Below are 19,636 nucleotides of genomic sequence, written 5' to 3'. Positions count from 1 at the left end.
CTGTGTCAAATTAATAACAAAACAATCAATTTATAATGATGATCGATGGAAAAATTCTGACCTATTTTTTGTTCAAACAATATTTCATTGTACACAAAAGGAACCCAGAATGTGAACATTGTGTAATAGTTTAATTGTGCAATAAAAGCTTGTGTAAATAAAAAAAAAGATCATGCTCACTGTACTGCACTTTAAAAAAAAGTAAATAATAATAATTGTAAAATGAGAAATGTCATTGTCGTACAAAAATAACTGTTGTTGGTAAGTCTAATTTTTTCAATCAATGTATTTTTATCTTCCAAATAGACTTAAATGAGCCAAAATAAAGGTTTTGAATGCTTAAATATCATCTTTGCTGTTTTTTAATGTGCCCCTCTGATAAAACAGTAATCCTTGGCCCCCACAGTAAAATTGGTCTAGAACCGCCACTGGTGAATAAGGCAAACACACACATGAAATGTACCAGTGGAGTTATGTGAATGTCTGTGTATGAACACTGTGTTGAAGATATTCTGCTCATCATGGAATCATAACATACACTTCAGTAAAATATATATTGGCATCTTATTGTGAAAAAATATATTTCAGAAGACTAAATGTCCTCAGTGACAAACACATTCTGCAAACAACACATAGTACCAAATAATTTTCATCATTAAAGTAAATCATTTTCAGACTTTTTTATTCAGCTTATTCAAGATCAAAATGATGAACACTGACAATGAGTTAACTCTTTATTTTCACTCGCATGTGAGGCTATTATGCACATATAAAGTGCTAAATGTCAAAAACCTTACATGTTTCTTATTAGCATTGATATAAGGATGCAGTGCTAATACAATTAAAGTCAATCAATGATACAAAAAGTAAGTAAGAGTTAATGCATATAAAAAAGCATTATAGACGTGACTTCAATAAAAGCTTTTAAACAACTTAAATGAGTTTTGAATACGTTACATAACATACACTGCAAAAAAGGTGTGTCTAAAAAAAAGATAAAAACACTAAATCTGAGGGAAATGATCTTGCTGCATGGACAGATAATTTCACTTGACAACATTTCTTAAATTAAGATGAATCTAGAAAAAAGCATGTTGAAATCTTAAAATAAGGAATTAACTCTTAAAACAAGATAAATTAAAACTGCAAGCAGCGATGAACTGGCCCGAGCAGAGTGCACTGACAATTATTTGTTTCTTACCAAGATAAAAAAAAAAACTTTAGATTTAGAAGTGTTGGATAATTTATCTTGTTTTAAGAGTTAATTTCTTATTTTAAGTGTTCAACATGCAGATTTCTAGATTTAATAATCTTAATTTAAGAAATCTTGTCAACTGAAATTATCTGTCCATGCAGCAAGATTTCCCTCAGATTTAGTGTTTTTATCTTGTTTTTAGATACACCTTTTTTGCAGTGTATGCAGTGAAACCAAAGAGGATTCAGAGGTTTGAGGAGGGTGTGTCATCATGTTATCAGTTAGAAGAATGTCTGGCACCTCGTCCAGAGCCCCCTGACCTTCCACCTGCAGCTGCTTCATTAATGCTCCAATACTACGGCAAGTTGTGAGAAGTCTGTGAATGAATGGATGCGGTTTTCTGCTTCCTGACTGACACATGAAGCTGTCACAGCGCTGCAGAGAAGTGTGCTTTATTTAGTTTTAGTTCAGTTTTTATTAGTTTTAGTTTTAGTTTTAACTTCGTTGTGATTTTTTGTTTTCAAATTCAGTTAGTTTTAATACGTTTTTAGAGTGAGTTTGCTAGTTTTAATTAGTTTTTATTTTTTGGAAAATGCTTCGTTTTAGTTTAGTTTTTATTAGTTTACGTTTTAATTTCATTGTGATTTTTTGTTTCCAAATTCAGTTCGTTTTAATATGTTTTTAGAGTGAGTTTGCTAGTTTTAATTAGAGTTTATTTTTTGGAAAATGCTTAGTTTTAGTTTAGTTTTTATTAGTTTTAGTTTTAATTTTGTTGTGATTTTTTGTTTTCAAATTCAGTTAGTTTTAATGAGTTTTTAGAGTGAGTTTGCAAGTTTTAATTATTTTTTATTTTTTGGAAAATGCTTAGTTTTAGTTTAGTTTTTATTTGTTTTAGTGTTAGTTTTAGTTTTTTGTAATGGGGTATTTGTTGGGTGTGAGATTCAAAAAAGTCACAATAAATGTTGCCTTTATTTCCTTTGCCTGATCCATCTCAGCCCTAATAAGTTTATTAAGTCATAAAACCAGATAAATGAAATAGATTTCATCTCAACCAAAAAGGTTTATGTATGAAAAAAATTCACAGACGAAAACTAAGGACATTTTCACAATGATTTTAGTTAGTTTTGCAACCACAAAACACAGTTTTGTTAAGCTATAGTTTTAAAAAAAACTCTCATTTTTAATTTCTATTTCAGTTAATGAAAATGTTTTTTCAATTCTAGCTTTCGATTTTTCGTTAGTTTTCATTAACTATAATAACCTTGCTGTGCATCCTAACAACACACTAGCCATGTTTCCATTAAAGTCGAATCAAATTTTGAAGTGAAATTTTGCAATGTTGCATTAAAGAAAATGTGAATTCCATCAACTGGTTTAAATCAAATAAACAAAGCTGCACTTTGATCAGAAGTAGGCAGTGTAATGTGTTGCTGTAGGCTGATCCGTCAGTACACAGTAGAGGAAGAGATTGAGCAAGAGAGAAAAAATTATTTTTAAAAAATGAGGTTGCAAATTGGACAACTTTGGGAGAACTCTCACTTCAGGAATTAGATTCAGTTGGGCAACTTATAATTAGTCTTTCACGTCAGCTTGTCTACACCAGCAGAGCAGAAACAGCTGATCAGTCATGTGAGTTAAATGTTAACTATGTCACAACTTATTTGCAAAAATTGTTTCCATTTCCCATTTAGCACTTTAACTATTTTTCGAAAAAGACAAGAACCAACTCAAGCGAGCAGAATTTTTTAACTTTAACTATTTTTCGATCTTTGGTGTTTCCATCAAGCTTTTGTCATGCAAATGTTCAAGCTGTGCATTGAAATTCGTTGGATGGAAACACAGCTTCGATGATGCAACTTTGCCAAAAACACGGAGAAAGTGTTATTTTAACTGATCTATTTGACTTGAAAAGGACTTGAATTAGTAAAGAAGGCTGTAAACACTGAAATGTGTACGGCTTCAGAGTTTAAACGTGAAAGACAGAATCTCCAAAACAAGCTGGGCACTTTAGAACTACCAACCCTCTGATTATTTCCACCTGAAGCATTCTCCTGCCATCAACCCAGTTGCTCACTCACCTGTCCAGCATATCAGATGGCCAGAGTACACTAACAACCCAACATTCTCTAGTGTTAACACGGGTGAAGACTGCCTCAATCACAAAGAAGTAGATAGAGCAAAGTAGATTATTTGTTCATAGTGCAGAATCACAATGGGTACATTTCTACACCTTCTGTCTATTCATCCATCGACTTAGTATCAATACCTAAAATCACCTGCGCATCAGTCAACCCCTACTATTTTTTCTTCTCTTCCACTATTTTAATGAAGTTCTGGATGTCCTCTGCCATCAGCTGGGGCTCCTCCATGGCAGCGAAGTGGCCTCCACGGGCCATGGGGTTATATGTGATGAGATTGTGGTATTTCTGTTTGGCCCATAGTTTAGGAGTGTGCATCAGCTCGTTGGGGAAGCAGGCCAACCCAGTGGGGACGTACACAGGCATTCTGTCAAGAAACAATGACAGCTTAGCATTTCACAACAGCATGATAATAATAACTAGAAAATTTCTAAATAAATTTTGATTGTGTGCTTGCCTCTGGACCGTCATTCTCGTGGCTTAAATCAGCAGTTAAACAGGGACTCTATCCTGAGTTCACAGACACCTCAAACAAGAATCTAGGACAAACGGTTCATTAGTTAATAAAGGGGGCGTGGCTAACCAAAAGGGGCGGGACTTTATGAAATATTGTTATGTAGAACTGGTACAATGTATGGTCAAGTTATAAGTTCTCATGTTTTATGAAAAAACGCCATGTCTGTTGAGTTAGAGCAGTATGGCGTCATATTTGAGTCAAAAGTCGCGCGAGCAATAACAAATCTGCACGCGCATTTATTTTGTGTCACATGCGCAGATTTCAACTGCCGCGCACACTTGTTTGATCTTCGCGCACATATTCAGCAACTGAGTGAAGCAGATTCTTCCCCGTGCTCGCTCGCGGTGGAGCTCTGCTCGCGCAGAGCGAGTACTTTTTACACATTGGGGGTGGGGCCAAGGCTGACCCCAGGCCTCTTATGATTGGTCATTTTCCAGCCCTCCACGTGGGTGCCTTTTCAGTTTACTGCTGACAGCTGGTAGCGGCTGCATCATCTACAACAACAACGGTTGTTTCATGACGTTCACGACCACAACTCTACGCTTCATCACTGATAATAAAAAGGTTAAAAAAATGCTGTTTCTTGTTTCTAAATGATCATACAGTAGTTAAAGTGTTAGATCCATGGGTTTGCCGTGACACCGAGCAGAGACCTGCAGTCCAGCGGTGCAGGCTGTCTCTCTCAGTGACAGAGTCGCCAGTTCGCATGGTCTCAGTAGCAGTCGCCGGTTCGCATGGTCTCAGTGGCAGTCGGCAGTTCACATGGTCTCAGTTGCAGAGTTACTGGTTCACATGGTCTCAGCAGCAGAGTTACTGGTTCACATGGTCTCAGCAGTAGAGTTACTGGTTCACATGGTCTCAGCTACAAAGTTACTGGTTCACATGGTCTCAGCGGCAGAGTTACTGGTTCACATGGTCTCAGCAGCAGAGTTACTGGTTCACATGGTCTCAGCGACAAAGTTACCGGTTCACATGGTCTCAGCGGCAGAGTTATTGGTTCACATGGTCTCAGCGACAAAGTCATCGGTTCGCATTGTCTCAGCGGCAGAGTTACTGGTTCACATGGTCTCAGCGACAGAGTCACCGGTTCACATGGTCTCTCAGCGACAGAGTCGCCGGTTCGCATGGTCTTGGTGGCAGTTGCCGGTTCGCATGGTCTCAGTAGCAGTCGCAGGTTCGCATGGTCTCAGTGGCAGTCGCTGGATAGCATGGCCTGAGTGGCAGTCTCCGGTTCACATGGTCTCAGCGGCAGAGTTACTGGTTCACATGGCCTCAACGACAGAGTAATCGGTTCACATGGTCTCAGCTACAAAGTTACTGGTTCACATGGTCTCAGCGGCAGAGTTACTGGTTCACATGGTATCAGCGGCAGAGTTACTGGTTAACATGGTCTCAGCTCTTTGCTGAATTGATGCACCGTGCTCCATCGTCCGTCAAAAATAGAAGCTCTGCGCAAGTTTTGCCAGGGCTGATGGATGGCGGTGCGACGACGGACTCACTACACAGCGGATCTGGAGTCGGTGGAACCTCACACAGTGATTATAATGAATGCGTATTGGCTCCGCCGACGAATCTGCAGCCATTATGCATGCAGTGGAATTTAGGGGTAACAGGATGTAGTCTGGTACTCCCCATCAGGTTATAATTTTGTTGGTGAGTGACTTGGACACCCTCTCTTCTGTAAAGCTCAATCGAATGGGTGTAATAGTCCATAAATACAACAGAGTACACATTACCTCTGGAACTCTATGGGAAAGAGCCCATGAAATCCCAGGGTCTTTCTGAAGCTGCAGACAACAGACAACATGCATGTTAAATTTGGGGTCGCGACTCAAAAAGATTGAGAACTACTGGTCCAGGGTATGGTAATTTACACAGCTATCTTTTTAAAGAGTATTTAAAGAAGAAAGTCAATGAATGCCAGATTCCTATTGGCTTGACAAGGGAGAGTTGACAGGGGTGTGGATTTTGAACATTAAAATATAGACTCAAATAAAACAGACAATTTTTATGGCAGATTGCCACACAACATGGGCTACTGCAAGCAAAAGTGGCCCAAATCTGTTTTGTTTTTTTTGTACAGTATGCAGCACAGATCACATGGAATCTAATTTTTTTCAAATCAGAACTGGGTATCTTTGTGATCTCTATGTCCTAAATCGGATATAGATCTGATGTCTTCCAATGCGACCTGAACAGTGATGTGGCATTTCACAGTGGTCACAATTCAGGACTGTAAGTTCACACGCAGTCTGATATGAACCACATTTATAAAACAATGTGAACATGGCTGTGAACGGCTGGCAGCTCAATCTTAAACAGTACAAGTTAACACTGGCGTGAGACAACAGAAAGTCTAAAGGCCAGTGTTGTGTCCTTACTGGTTTCCACACTAACTGGTTGCTGTTGGCTAGATCTGCGCATTTTCTGTTACAAATACAATTTTACATTTATTTCCTTTCTTACATACATGTTTATATTTTTTTGTAACAAAATATGTTTTTATCATACTTGGCTGGGTGGGCCAGTGAGTAAAATGGGCGGGCCCTTTGCTGGCTACGTTTCTGGACTACAGATCTCCAGAAAATGATCTTGTTATCTCGAGAAAACAAATGAAATTAACTCGTTATCATGAGAAAAAAATATTTGAATGCATGGCCGTTCACCTAATAAGGTAAAATATCTATCTACCCACCCTAGAAGAAGCAGCAAAAACTATGTAAGACAACCTGTTATTTTCTAGGGCAGGGATTCCCAAAGTGTGGTGCATGTACCCCTGGGGGTGCGCGAGCTGCCGTTAGGGGGTGTGCGAGATGAAAAATGTAATGGTGGTCTGATAATAACACAATAACATTTTTTTCCCCACACAATAAAGAAGTGTAAATTAACATTTCCTTTGTAAAATGTAAAATCAAAAACTGTAATATTAATTAATAAATAAATGCAGGCTATTCAAAATGCACTTCATCTTCAAATGAAGCGTAGAAGAAGTTATCTTCTTCCATTTTTCCAACCTGTGTTATGATTGATGATTATGATGATGATACGATTATGACGGGTTGTTTAGCTCCACGCTCATTTAAACTTGCTGCAATTTTTGTTCAACGTGACTCAGAATATAACATTTTCCCCAACTTATGTGCTTTCTGCCTCTGATCCTGAGCCTGTCATCATCCTCTTTTCTCTTAAAAGTGTAAGCTTGCGCATAACTTTGTTGCATTATATTGAAACTGTGTTCAGGTTAATTCAAAAGCGAGACCGCATTGTTGTGATGGTGATTATTTTATTATATGTGTTCTCATTTAAGCATGATTAAACATGCTGCCTTTAATATGGCTATAAAAAAGCTTATTGCATTTTGTTTTTTTTGAAGGTGTGGGGGATTGGGGGTGCGTCAACACGGTTGGGGGTGCACGGCTAAAATGTTTGGGAACCGTTGAGTTAGAGTAAACTGTTTCAGTTAAGATGTCTGTGTTGGGGGGGGGGGGTTTGGTAGTTTAGCAACCAGGTTATTTTTATTTACAGAACAAGAAAAGGTCAAACAACTTAAACAGAAAATAAGGTAAATAATAAAAAAATAAAGAGTAGATATTTACAACACCAGGTGTTGTTAATGTAAGCGACGTGGGTAGATATGAAGGAAGAAATCAGTACAAAACAGTCCAGGTCGGTCTCATAACTTTTTAGTCAGCCTTTTTCAACGCACAGTACATTTCAAGCCTGTCTCAATACAACTCTCTCTTCTTCTCCCCTCTTCTCCACATAACCACTACTGCCCGGCTGAACAGCGCCCCCCAGGTCAATAACATTATAACAGTATTTTAACCTTACTGTAAACACCAGGAAAGAACATAATGTTTCTATCATAGTATTATTAATATATCCCATTTTCACTCTTACATTAACATTGATTTCTGACAGTTAATAGGTAGGAGGAGGGTTACTGTGTGGCCAGATATGCTGATAAGCAAATCAGCAGACAGACAGAGAGACAGAGACAGAGACAGAGACAGACAGACAGACAGACAGACAGACAGACAGACAGACAGACAGACCAATGGGGGAATTTTATGTAAATGCTACAGATGCGTGTGTGTGTGTGTGTGTGTGTGTGTGTGTGTGTGTGTGTGTGTGTGTGTGTGTGAAAGTGTGTGTGTACTTTGTATTTATAAGTGTTTGTATATATGTGTGGATATTTCAGGGGGAAAAAAGGGTGTGTTGCAAAGTTCTGTGGAATTGGGATCAGGCATTTGTAGAGGTGAATTTTTTAATAAATGTAGACCAAGTTTTGTTGAATCGGGGTATATTGTGATTAATTGATGCTGACATGTTTTCCATTGAGATTTGGTCTATTAACAGATTCTTCCAGTGTGTGATGTTCAGTTTTTTTCTTGTTTTCCAGTTTAAGAGGATTGTTTTAATGGCGACAGCTAGGGCTGTAAATAGTGTAGTTATGGTGGGATTATGTAATTGTTTTGATGACATGTCTCCTAAGAGGCAGAGTTGAGGGGATAGAGGGATGTGGCAGTCTAATATTTGTGATAGATGGTGCATTGATCTGACAACAGTAGCCAAGACACCAGTTATACATAACACCGTTAAATAGGTAAATAGGTTGACACTGTCCGTTCTGTAAGCTCCATTACACTGGAACACCATTTTTGTTTTGGTGTCTCAGTAACCAGTTGGTCCCAATAGAAACTCACTTAGAGCAGTGGTTCTCAAATGGGGGTACGCGTACACCTGGGGGTACGTGAAGGCACTCCAGGGGGTACATGAGATTTTAAAATATACTTTTAAAAAGTAGCAATAATGCAAAAAATTTAACACTTAATAAATATTTTAGGAAAATATAAGTATAAGTTCATAAAATTAATTTTATATTCAGTAGGCTATTCAATTTCATTCTCTTAAAAACCCAGAGTGTCCACCATACCAGGATGGTTGGACCCAACCTGTCATATGCCACCTGGCATCACCTGTCAATCACTTGAAAACTCAAAGATGGAGTCGTGGTTGAAGCGTAGCAGTTATAGTTTTAAATTGTTATATGCTCACTGTTTTTACTACATTAGTTTGAATCACTACATTTTAGTGATGAGAAATATTTGCAATAAATTTAGTCATGGATTATTAACATTTAAAATGTTTGAAATAGTTGTTGTTTTTCCAAATGTTTGAATTTGGCACAGCGCTCTGTTTTTAAGGTCGTTTTTCAACCAAAAATGCTTTGCCCTGGTTAGGGGGTACTTGGCTGAAAAAATATTTCGCAGGGGGTACATCACTGAAAAAAGGTTGAGAACCACTCACTTAGCATGAGGCTGATTGAGGCCTTTGGCAAAGTTTTCCTTGTAGAACCTCATGGAGGAGATGATGCAGCCAGATGTCCAATAGATCATTACATTAGTCAGCAGGTCATCTAGAGAGAACTTCCTGCAAAGCAACACACACATTTCCTATTACAGCAATGAGGCCACTGCAGGAAGCCGCCTTTCATCCTTTCACCCTGTATTTGAAGGATTAGCACTGTGGGAAACCTGACTGCAGAGCCCGGGGCTGCTGCTCCTGAAGATGTTAAGAACTTAGTGCATGTCTGCACTTGGTAGTTTGATACAACATATTCACACTGGAGGATAATGAAAAGCACTGACTCTATTATTATTATTATTATTTTCTGTTGTGTTCTATTCACCTGGTGAGTCCTCCATCCTCCAGGTCCCTGAAGTCAGGATTCGTCCATGTAGAGAACTTCTCCAGAATGTAGGCAGCCAGACCCACTGGGGAGTCATTCAATCCTCGACCTGGGGGGAAATTATTTGTTGATTTAAAACAGCTAAAATCATAACGCCATTTACAGGGTTCGTACACTTTTTAGCAATGGATTTCCAAAACCTTTCAATGAATTCAAAAAATTATTATTATTCAATTATTATTCAATACCAAAAAATTAACGCATTTCAGTCGGACCACTGTAGTCGTTGAATTCTTATTAACACACATTTACATGGATTAAAGTAAAAAAAATGACTGACTGAAATTTTATTTGCACTACAGCCAAGTCACCTGCAGTGTGTGAAACATGTTCCAGGTTACTTGACACCTGCTTAAGAAATACTAATGCATAAGAATTCAGCACCAAATGCAGCCATCACATTTAAATGCTCAACCAATACTGTTTTACAGGAGGAACATTTTAAACACCTGTTCTATTGTATCTATTGCATTTTTTTTGTCTTTTCAATTTTATTTTATTTTTGCAAAGCTTGTCTTTACTCTCTAAAATAATCAAGCAGCTTTTCATTACATGTTTTTATTAGGGCCTCGGGCAATCGCACCGGGCACTGGACCCATACAGCAAAAGCTGTAGGGACCAGTGCTGCACTACTGTTATACTGTGGATTTTTTCTTCTTCCTCTTCCAGACGAAATTTCGTCCCGCTACTAGTCCTACAACTTGAAGGGTTGCAGGACAAATTATATATCAAAACGTGCGGTTTGATCGGGATCAGTGTGCTATTACTTTTCTCTACAGAATACAAATTTTTCGTGAAAAACTGCCCAAAATTTTGCATTGATATGAATGGGACGGCCGAAAAAAAATGAGCGAAAAAGAACAATAATTGGAGATTTTTAAACGTCTACTTCTCCGGCATAATTTCACCTAGAGACTCCATTTAAACTTTAAACAGTAGACACAAGTCTTGTGTATCGGTGTATTAATCCACGTTTCGATAGGTCATATAGTTTTTTATCAATCCCTGTTCAATGACCATGATCATTTTTGGAGAAATTCTGAGATTATAATGGGTGTGTATTGCACGGAATGTTCGTGTCAGAGTGTGTGATGTCATCGCTCAGAGTGTAGAGGGAGAGGTAAAACTGTCAAAAAATAAATTTTAAAACTGCGCTCCAGGCCGCAAATTCCACTCTACAGAAATAATTTATACATAGAAACGTAGGAAAATTTGTCTTCTCACTCACAATCCTCTGGTAAAGCTGTCAGAGTTATAGTTTGGGCGTAAGACGCAGAGATGATCCACCAACACCACCAACAGCCTCATTGGCTCCCATATTAAAACGCAGGAAGATTTCGGAAAAAGTGAGATTTTAACGTTTTTTTAGATCGCTCTAACAAAGCTATTTTTTCATTTTTCTTAAAAAAAAAAACATATGTAGATGTTCAGGAAGAACTCAGGACGCTCAAAGTGAAGTCGGATCAATGATAGGTATTATGGTTTTGCCAAAAATGCTTTCTGTTCGAGGCCAGAAATTCCAGTCCACCTCTGGACCTCTGGCTGCTGTCACTGTAACAGGTGTCAGTTAATTCTGTTGATTGCTTTGATCTGATTGCCTTTGATCTTTGATGTGATTACAGTTACAGATACACACACACACATGCGCGTAAGCGCTCACACTCCTCACACATGCATACACATGCTTCAAACACGCACGCACGCACGCACACACACACACACACACACACACACAGGTAACTTTATGCGATTTTCGCTACACACACACACACACACACACACACACACACACAGGTAACTTTATGCGATTTTCGCTACACACACACACATTTTGAGGTTAAAGGGCATAGTTTGAAATCTCATCATAGTGTACACACACCGCCAGTAGCCCCCGTGGCCCTTTCAAAATTTCTAAAAAGGAAATTTTCTAGTTAGCCATGCTGCTTTGTTTATGATCAGCTGCTGACGTTGTGCACAGTTAGTGACGGTGGCCACAGTTGCGTCTCCCATGTTTAATCCGTCGCGCATGTGATCACGGTCGAAACTGTTGCTAGGCGATTAAGCTACGATCGAAAGTGCTCTCTTTTCTTTGGCAGTGCGATCTACTTTATAAATAAAAATCAAATTTAGATTCAATTTAACACACACAACAAAACACAGAGTTGTTTTAGAGGTAAATGCAGAGACTGCTGGCTGAAAAACTGTCCCCGAAGGCAACACGCATCAGCGGTTTTACATGAATTTACCTCTAAAACAACTCCACCTGGTAACTGGTTCTGTTATCTTATAGCGTGGTGAATGTGCAGCTCACAACTTGTCCACCAGTGCGTTTTGGAGTTATGGGATTGTGTATTTGATGAGTTGAATGAGGGAAACCAAGAAATCCAAGCTGTAGCATAGCTCTGAGCAGCTCACGGCTCTGCTCCACTGTTATAAAAATAGCTGGCACCGACATTTAAGGTAACAAATGTACTCCTAAATCTACAGTATAGGGATTTTTATATTATTTTTAATAGGCCTATTTTACACATTCTAAATATTATCCAGCAATATTTCAATGACTTTTCCAAAACCTTACAGAGGATTTTATTTTTCAATAACTTTTCAAGGACCTAGAAATTGCATTTTCAATTTCCATAACTTTTCCAGGTTTTTCGTGACCATACCAACCCTGCATATAACATTCTATTAACTCTCCTGCTACATGAGGCAGCTTGCATGTTGCCAGGTCCTTACCCACAGTGTCAGGCTTGGTGGCCTGGATGTGCATGTAGCCAGACTCTTTAACGGGCTCCACCACAAATTTCTCCAAAAGGGGGTAGAGACGTGGAATATCAAAATCCGTGAAGCCAAACAGCTTAGGGAAACGCTGGCCGAGCATGATGGATAATGTCACGGACAGGCCAGGCTTGGAGGTCGGAGCAAAGTTTATGTGCAAACCTTTGACAGTCCTGGGATAAGAGAAAATAAACAAAAAGAAAACACAGGGCAATGTAGTGATATGGTGGTAATGCATTATTTGAGCATTGACAAAACAGTGTGTTCCAGATGTTGAGGACGTTCTTGTGTGTGTCTTACTTGGGCCCAAGCTGAGCCATGTTGTTGGTGATCAGCCAGCCCCAGTCTCCTCCATGAGCATAGAACTGCTGGAAGCCCAGGCGCTGCATCAGTTTGTGGAAAATGTGTGCTGCACAAACTGAATCAAAACCTGCACACAAACACAGAGTTGCTATTGTCGATTGTATATGTACACACATTCAGTTTGCAGTTTATGCCTCATTATCTCTATGGAGTTTTGGGCTATTTTGTCCATTTTTGAGTCCTTTTCATCCTACCTGTATACACCACTTTAAAATGTTTAAATGCCATGTTGGTATATTTTTTTTATTCTGACTTACTGGATCAACATTTTGAACCAAAAAGAAACAAAGAAAAACCAACATAAATGTGATCTTGTGATTGTGTGTGATCCTGTCATCCAACTCTGGTTTTTATTCTAGTGTGACTATATTTTATTTATGTCTTGTGTGTAGCGTAACAATTTTGGTCATTTTGTATCTTTTTTTGGTTATTTTGTGCCTTTTTGAAAAAAAAATCATTTTGTGTCTTTTTTTGGTCATTTTGTGTCTTTTTTTTGGTCATTTTGTGTCTTTTATGGTCATTTTGTGTCTTTTTAATCCTTTAGTCCAACATAAAATGTGATTTTTAATCTTTTTTTTAACTTTCAAAACACTATCATGCTCATTAAAGAATTTCAAATGTTGCAAATGTGAACAAAGGTTGCAAATATAACATATAAGAGGGTTACATCCAGTTCTATAATTTTATACTAAATATATTTGACCTTGTCTCCAGTTTTACTTATATGTATATGATCATCAAACTGAAACTGGCCTCATGGAGTTTACAGCCAGAACTTTAGAGGTTAATTTACAGTAGGGCTCCACGCTGCTTTGTTTTCTAGCCTGGATGTCATGAAGAAGTCATGCTTTGGAGCTTTTGGAGACTCCAGAAGGTTAAAGCTAAAACAATAAGCAGCCCTGAGGTTTAACAAACTCTGATCTTTAAATGCACACATGAACTTCAGATATGTTTATATTGTGTTTTTGTAAATGGGCAATGTTTCAATGTTTGTGGATGTGGGACAGCCAGTATTCATAATTTGTTTGCATGTTTGCATTATGTCATATTCCACACTCACCTTTCTTATGTGGAGCTTCTGAAAAGCCATACCCTGGTATGGAGGGACACACCACCTCAAACACAAGGTCACTTGGGTCAGATGGTTCTGTTAGCAGAGGGATCAATCTGTAGAACTCATAAAAGGATCCAGGCCAGCCGTGGACCATTATGAGAGGAATAGCAGTAGAACCCTCTGGCACCTTCTGGGGTTTCACATGCAGGTAATGGACTCCAATGCCTGCATGACAGTTCAGTGATTGAGAATATTAGACAGTATATTAAGATGAATGACCTGACAGCTCCCCTAAAGTGAAGCCAAAACACCTGGATCGCCCCCTGGTGGCTGGCTGTAATGCAGGTCACAAACCCTGCTATTTCCAACTAAATACTCAAAGTAAATATGAAATACATTTTTCACAAGTATGTTTCCTGTCATTTTAGGCAGTTTTTATCACACTGATGTTTGTTCAAGTATTAATTTTTCTGATAAGTTTGATTTTAACCCTTTGAGTTTTTATGTTCTATATCTTTACAATAAATTAATTTCATCATTCAATATTCCAGGTTTTCCTCGGTTAGTTTGTATTTGATCACCATACATCCTAATTTTATGTTTTCATTTATTCATTTTTTAATAAAATCCCTTTTTGTGTCACTACTCTTCTAATGCACGACATGGGTCAAAAATGCCCCATAGGCCTATCCATTTTTTTCCAAGTAGCTAGCTAAGTTGCTTTCTATGCTATCTACTTAGCTAACTTCTTGGCTTAGTAGTTAGCTAAGTTGCTTTCTATGCTATCTACTTAACTAACTTCTTGGCTAAGTAGTTAGCTAAGTTGCTTTCTATGCTATCTACTTAGCTAACTTCTTGGCTAAGTAGTTAGCTAAGTAGCTTGCTAAGCTAACTGCTTAGCTAACTTCTGGGCTAAGTATTTAGCTAAGTAGCTTGCTAAGCTAACTACTTAGCTAACTTCTTGGCTAAGTATTTAGCTAAGTAACTTGCTAAGCTAACTACTTAGCTAACTTCTTGGCTAAGTATTTAGCTAAGTAACTTGCTTAGCTAACTACTTAGCTAACTTCTTGGCTAAGTATTTAACTTAGCAAGCTACTTAGCCAAGTAGTTAGCTATGTAATAACACAAAAACTTTTTTTCTTCATAAAGAACGAGAGGCAAAATGTAAATAATGATCTGTTGTTATCAGAAACAAGATATTTAAAGAATACTTGGAATATTCAATCATAAAATAAGTTGGTATCAAAAGATAGAGCACAGAAACACACAGCAGCATTCAATAACATAATATAATTATTAAATAAAGTTATTAAATAACATAGGGAATGAATGATGTTGTTGTTGTGAATGAATGAATCATGTTGTGCATCAAAGGGTTAAATGGTGTAATGTCATGATTGACAGCTCACGTTGTGTTCAGATTGGGTCAGAAGGCTGTATCCAGGATATTTTGGCTTCCTTTTTGTACAGTGGGAGGAATAGGACATGTGTTAACCATTCTGTACAAACAGTCTGTGGTGTGAATAGCTTAGAGGAAGGACGACAGTGCAGCCTCACCTTCGATGGTGGTTTTGAAGTGGGGATACTGGTTGAGCTTGTCAACTTGTTTCCTCCAGTCAAAGTCATTTCTCCAGTAAGAGACTACCTTCTGCAGGCACTGGGAGTTGAAGCCATAATGAAACTGGCTGTCCTCCAGTGAAGGAACAGGGCGAGTCTGGTCTATCCTCCTGTAGAGATCCTGAAAAAGGGGCAGAGCACATGTGGCAGCATGACCAAATTCTATGGAGGAACTATTTTGAGTGACAAGCTAAGAGGGACTCTAACCTCCAGTTCTTCATCGCTGGTGGTGACTTTAAAGGGGCGAATGGTGATGTCCTCCCCACCATCAGGGGGTGCACCGGCACCCCACCAGCCATCCTTCGTTTTAAGAACCTGTGTCCTGCTCCTCTGCACCAGGAAGTAGATCAATCCTCCAATCACCAGAGCAACCAGCACCTCTGTGAACATACTACCCAGTGTCTGCCGGGGTAGGTGGGTGGATGACAGGTGGATGGATGGATGGGTAGGTGGATGGGTAGGTGGATGGATGGATGAATGGATGGGTGGGTGGATGGATGGATGACGGGTGGATGGATGGATGGATGGATGGATGGGTAGGTGGATGACGGGTGGATGGATGGATGGTTAGATGGATGGGTGGATGGATGGATGGGTAGGTGGATGACGGGTGGATGGATGGATCGTTAGATGGATGACGGGTGGATGGATGAATGGATGGGTAAGTGGATGACGGGTGGATGGATGGATGAGTAGGTGGATGACGGGTGGATTGATGGATGGATGGGTAGGTGGATGTGTGGATGGATGGATGGATGGATGGATGGATGGGTAGTTGGATGACGGGTGGATGGATGGATGGGTAGGTGCATGACGGATGGATGGATGGGTAGATGGATGACAGGTGAATGGATGGATGGATGAATGGGTAAGTGGATGATGGGTGGGTGGATGGATGAATGGATGGGTAGGTGGATGGATGGGTGGATGGATGGATGGATGAATGACGGGTGGATGGATGGATGGATGATGGATGGGTGGATGGATGAATGGATGATGGATGGATGGATGGATGACGGGTGGATGGGCAGGACAAAGAGTGAGACAAGACGTAGAACAGGTGTTCAAATCACAGTGATCTATCATAAATACGCCATTACAGATTCTAATGATTCCACTATTAAAGTATGTATAGTATCTTTGTCCTTTAGTAAAAAAAAGTTTAGTTCAAGTAGAACTAAATGTTACAAAATCCAAAAACTATCTTAACACTAAATTAATGGATGAAATTACAAACCACAGAAAAGGGTTGGACAGTAAACAATACTTTTGTTTTCAGCGACTTTCTGACTGGCCACAGTGACTCCATTAGTCATGAGTTGGGAGAAACAAAGGTGTCAGTGTTGTTGTGGTAGTGGGCAGCTGACAGGATTAGGTGCTCAGACCTGCATTACAAAGCTGGTCTCTTTCAGGAGAGGTGCAGGCATGATGCAAACTCTCTGCTCCAACATTACATTTACATGGAACCAGTAACATTAGCTGGTTCCGAGACTTTTATCCAGAGACATCCGCCCATTAGAGCAGTGGTTCAGGCCAGAGTCGAACCAGTGACCCTCTTGTTGTGAGGCAAGAATGCTAACCACTTCACCACCGTGTAGCCCCCTGTTAAAATTGAACTTTCTAATATTTTTTATAACTAAATTTGAAAATAATTTTTAAGTCCTTTGAAAGGTTCCTATGTGACTTCACCAATAAAAACGGTAGCCAAGACTCCAGTTATACAGTAACACCGTTAAATAGGTAAATAAGCTCCATTAAACTGGATCACTATTTTTGTTTTGGTGTCTCAGTAACCAGTTGATCCCAATAGAAACTCACTTAGAGCAGTGGTTCTCAAATATGGGTACGCGTACACCTGGGGGTACGTGAAGGCACTCCAGGGGGTACATGAGATTTTAAAATATACTTTTAAAAAGTAGCAATAATGCAAAAAATGTAACACTTAATAAATATTTTAGGAAAATATAAGTATAAGTTCATAAAATTAATTTTATATTCAGTAGGCTATTCAATTTCATTCTCTTAAAAACCCAGAGTGTCCCCCATACCAGGATGGTTGGACCCAACCTGTCATATGCCACCTGGCATCACCTGTCAATCACTTGAAAACTCAAAGATGGAGTCGTGGTTGAAGCGTAGCAGTTATAGTTTTAAATGGTTATATGCTCACTGTTTTTACTACATTAGTTTGAATCACTACATTTTAGTGATGAGAAATATTTGCAATAAATTTAGTCATGGATTATTAACATGACAAACAAAATGTTTGATAGTTTTTTTTTTTTCAAATGTTTGAATTTTGTATGTGTTTATCAGTTCCAAAGTTTAATAAATCAGACACTGATGGCACAGCGCTCTGTTTTTAAGTCTTTTTTTTTCCAACCAAAAATGCTTTGCCCTGGTTAGGGGGTACTTGGCTGAAAACACATTTCACAGGGGGGACATCAACAAAGGTTGAGACCAGTCTGGACTGGCACGAATACATTCATAAGGAATGAATATAACACAGAACTGACATATGTGTGCTCTGTTTAACACACAGGCTTTATCACAGCTGATTGACATTATTTAATCATGTTACCCGGGCACAGAAATGTGCTGCCCATTGCATTGAAACCACTTCAAATGATGGAGAACAGTGCAGCCAGGGTCCTCACTAAAACAAAAAGGAGAGATCACATCACCCCGATCTTAAAGTCCCTGCACTGGCTCCAAATTAGCTACAGAATTGATTTTAAAGCACTTCTGCTTGTTTTTAAGTCTTTGAAGGTGGTGGGGCCAAACTACTTACATTAAATGTTTACACAAGGTCCCCTAGATCACAACATAAACAACTACTAGTGAAACTGAGCGTCAGAACAAAGAAAGGTGAAGCAGCTTTTAGCCACTATGGCTCGATCTCTGGAACCAGAGACCATCAAAAACACACTATTGCCATTTTCAAAACAAAAGTTAAGACCAAACTCTTTTTGGATGCTTTCTGCAGTCAATGCACATTGTTTTTGTGTCTTTTTTATCATCTCATTTACTTTTAAACTGCCTCTTTGCTGTTGGTGTTTCATGTATATTTTACTTTAATTATTGCTAAAATGATGTATGGTTCCATATTTTATTTTTTAATTGTTTTGTGTGAGGCACATTGCATTGCTACGTGTATGAAATGCGCAATACAAATAAATCTGCCTTGCCTTGCCTTGACTTGCTCCTAAACATTGTGTTAAAAAGGAAGGCTTAAATGCAGGGATTGTATTTCCCCATTGTGGGATTAATAAAGTAAGATTTTTTTTTTTAAATTGGACTTTTAGTTAACGCTAAGTTGAGCCACACATGTATATAACGGGCAACACAGTTCAAATGAAAAGGTGACCCACAGTTCAGTGAAGCCACAGCTGACTGACTGTCATAGTTAGCCAGGTCTCTGTCATGTGTGAACACATAGTACCTGTGGGGTCCCGCTGTGGGTCCGGCTCGGTCCTACTGTGCTGTGCCCGTTGGGTCTCCGTTGATCCTCCCGACTCTTCTAGCGTTAACTCTCCTTCAGGTCCGTTAGGGACTCGGGTTGGTTTGGATGTGATTGGGCCTAAACAAGCTGACTGCTGCAACTCTTAGCGTATGAACGGTATGAACAGAACACATCCAAAGTCCTTATTACTGGCTCTACGGAAATACCAGAGGTGCATGATGGGACATGTAGTACTCTGTGGATGAGGACTAGCAAACACGGGTTAACCATAGACTGTATAAATAAGGGGTTAACCCTTTGGAGTTTGGGGCTATTTTGTCGGTTTTTGACTCCTTTTCATTCTGCCTGTATAAACCACTTAGGGCGTTTTCACACCTGAAAGTCCGAACCAAGGTCCGTGTTCTGTTACATTGTATACATTTGGTCCGGTTGGTTTTGGTTTCACACTGCAAAAGGAATAGCGGACTTTACAAGAAAGTTCTACTGGACACGTCATCTCCCTGTGGACTTCCGCGGCTCATTTTGTTTTGGTTACACTGCGTTGTTAGGCCGGCCGCCATCTGACGTCAGTGTTACTTCTTTAACGTGTTTACACAAAATGAATCCAGCGAGCCACCTTTTACTCCTTTTGAGTCCTTTTCCCATGCGTTATGCGTCCGTTGTGCACACAATTAAATGTTTGTCCTTGGCCTTGTGTTACCTTGCCCCTGATTAGTGATTGTGCTCACTTGCTGAGGCGCCGCGGAGCAACGCACACGC

The 19,636-nt window shown here is 39.2% G+C and overlaps 1 protein-coding gene across 1 annotated transcript; it reads right to left on the bottom strand.

The window, feature by feature from the left end:
- Positions 1-665: 665 nt before the first annotated feature.
- ephx1 (epoxide hydrolase 1, microsomal (xenobiotic)) lies at positions 666-19,098 on the bottom strand. The gene is made up of 9 exons (XM_059356318.1): positions 18,857-19,098; positions 15,622-15,816; positions 15,355-15,535; positions 13,804-14,022; positions 12,681-12,810; positions 12,339-12,553; positions 9,543-9,651; positions 9,161-9,283; positions 666-3,700 (listed from the first exon to the last, which is right to left on the bottom strand). The coding sequence occupies exons 2-9, from the start codon at positions 15,802-15,804 to the stop codon at positions 3,493-3,495; spliced, it is 1,368 nt and encodes a 455-aa protein (XP_059212301.1). The 5' UTR covers positions 15,805-15,816; positions 18,857-19,098; the 3' UTR covers positions 666-3,492.
- Positions 19,099-19,636: the final 538 nt, after the last annotated feature.

Source organism: Centropristis striata, chromosome 18 (assembly GCF_030273125.1).
Source record: "Centropristis striata isolate RG_2023a ecotype Rhode Island chromosome 18, C.striata_1.0, whole genome shotgun sequence".
NCBI classification, from domain to species: domain Eukaryota; kingdom Metazoa; phylum Chordata; class Actinopteri; order Perciformes; family Serranidae; genus Centropristis; species Centropristis striata.
Note: the sequence above shows the minus strand (reverse complement) of the source record. Positions and strands in the feature narration are given on the sequence as shown.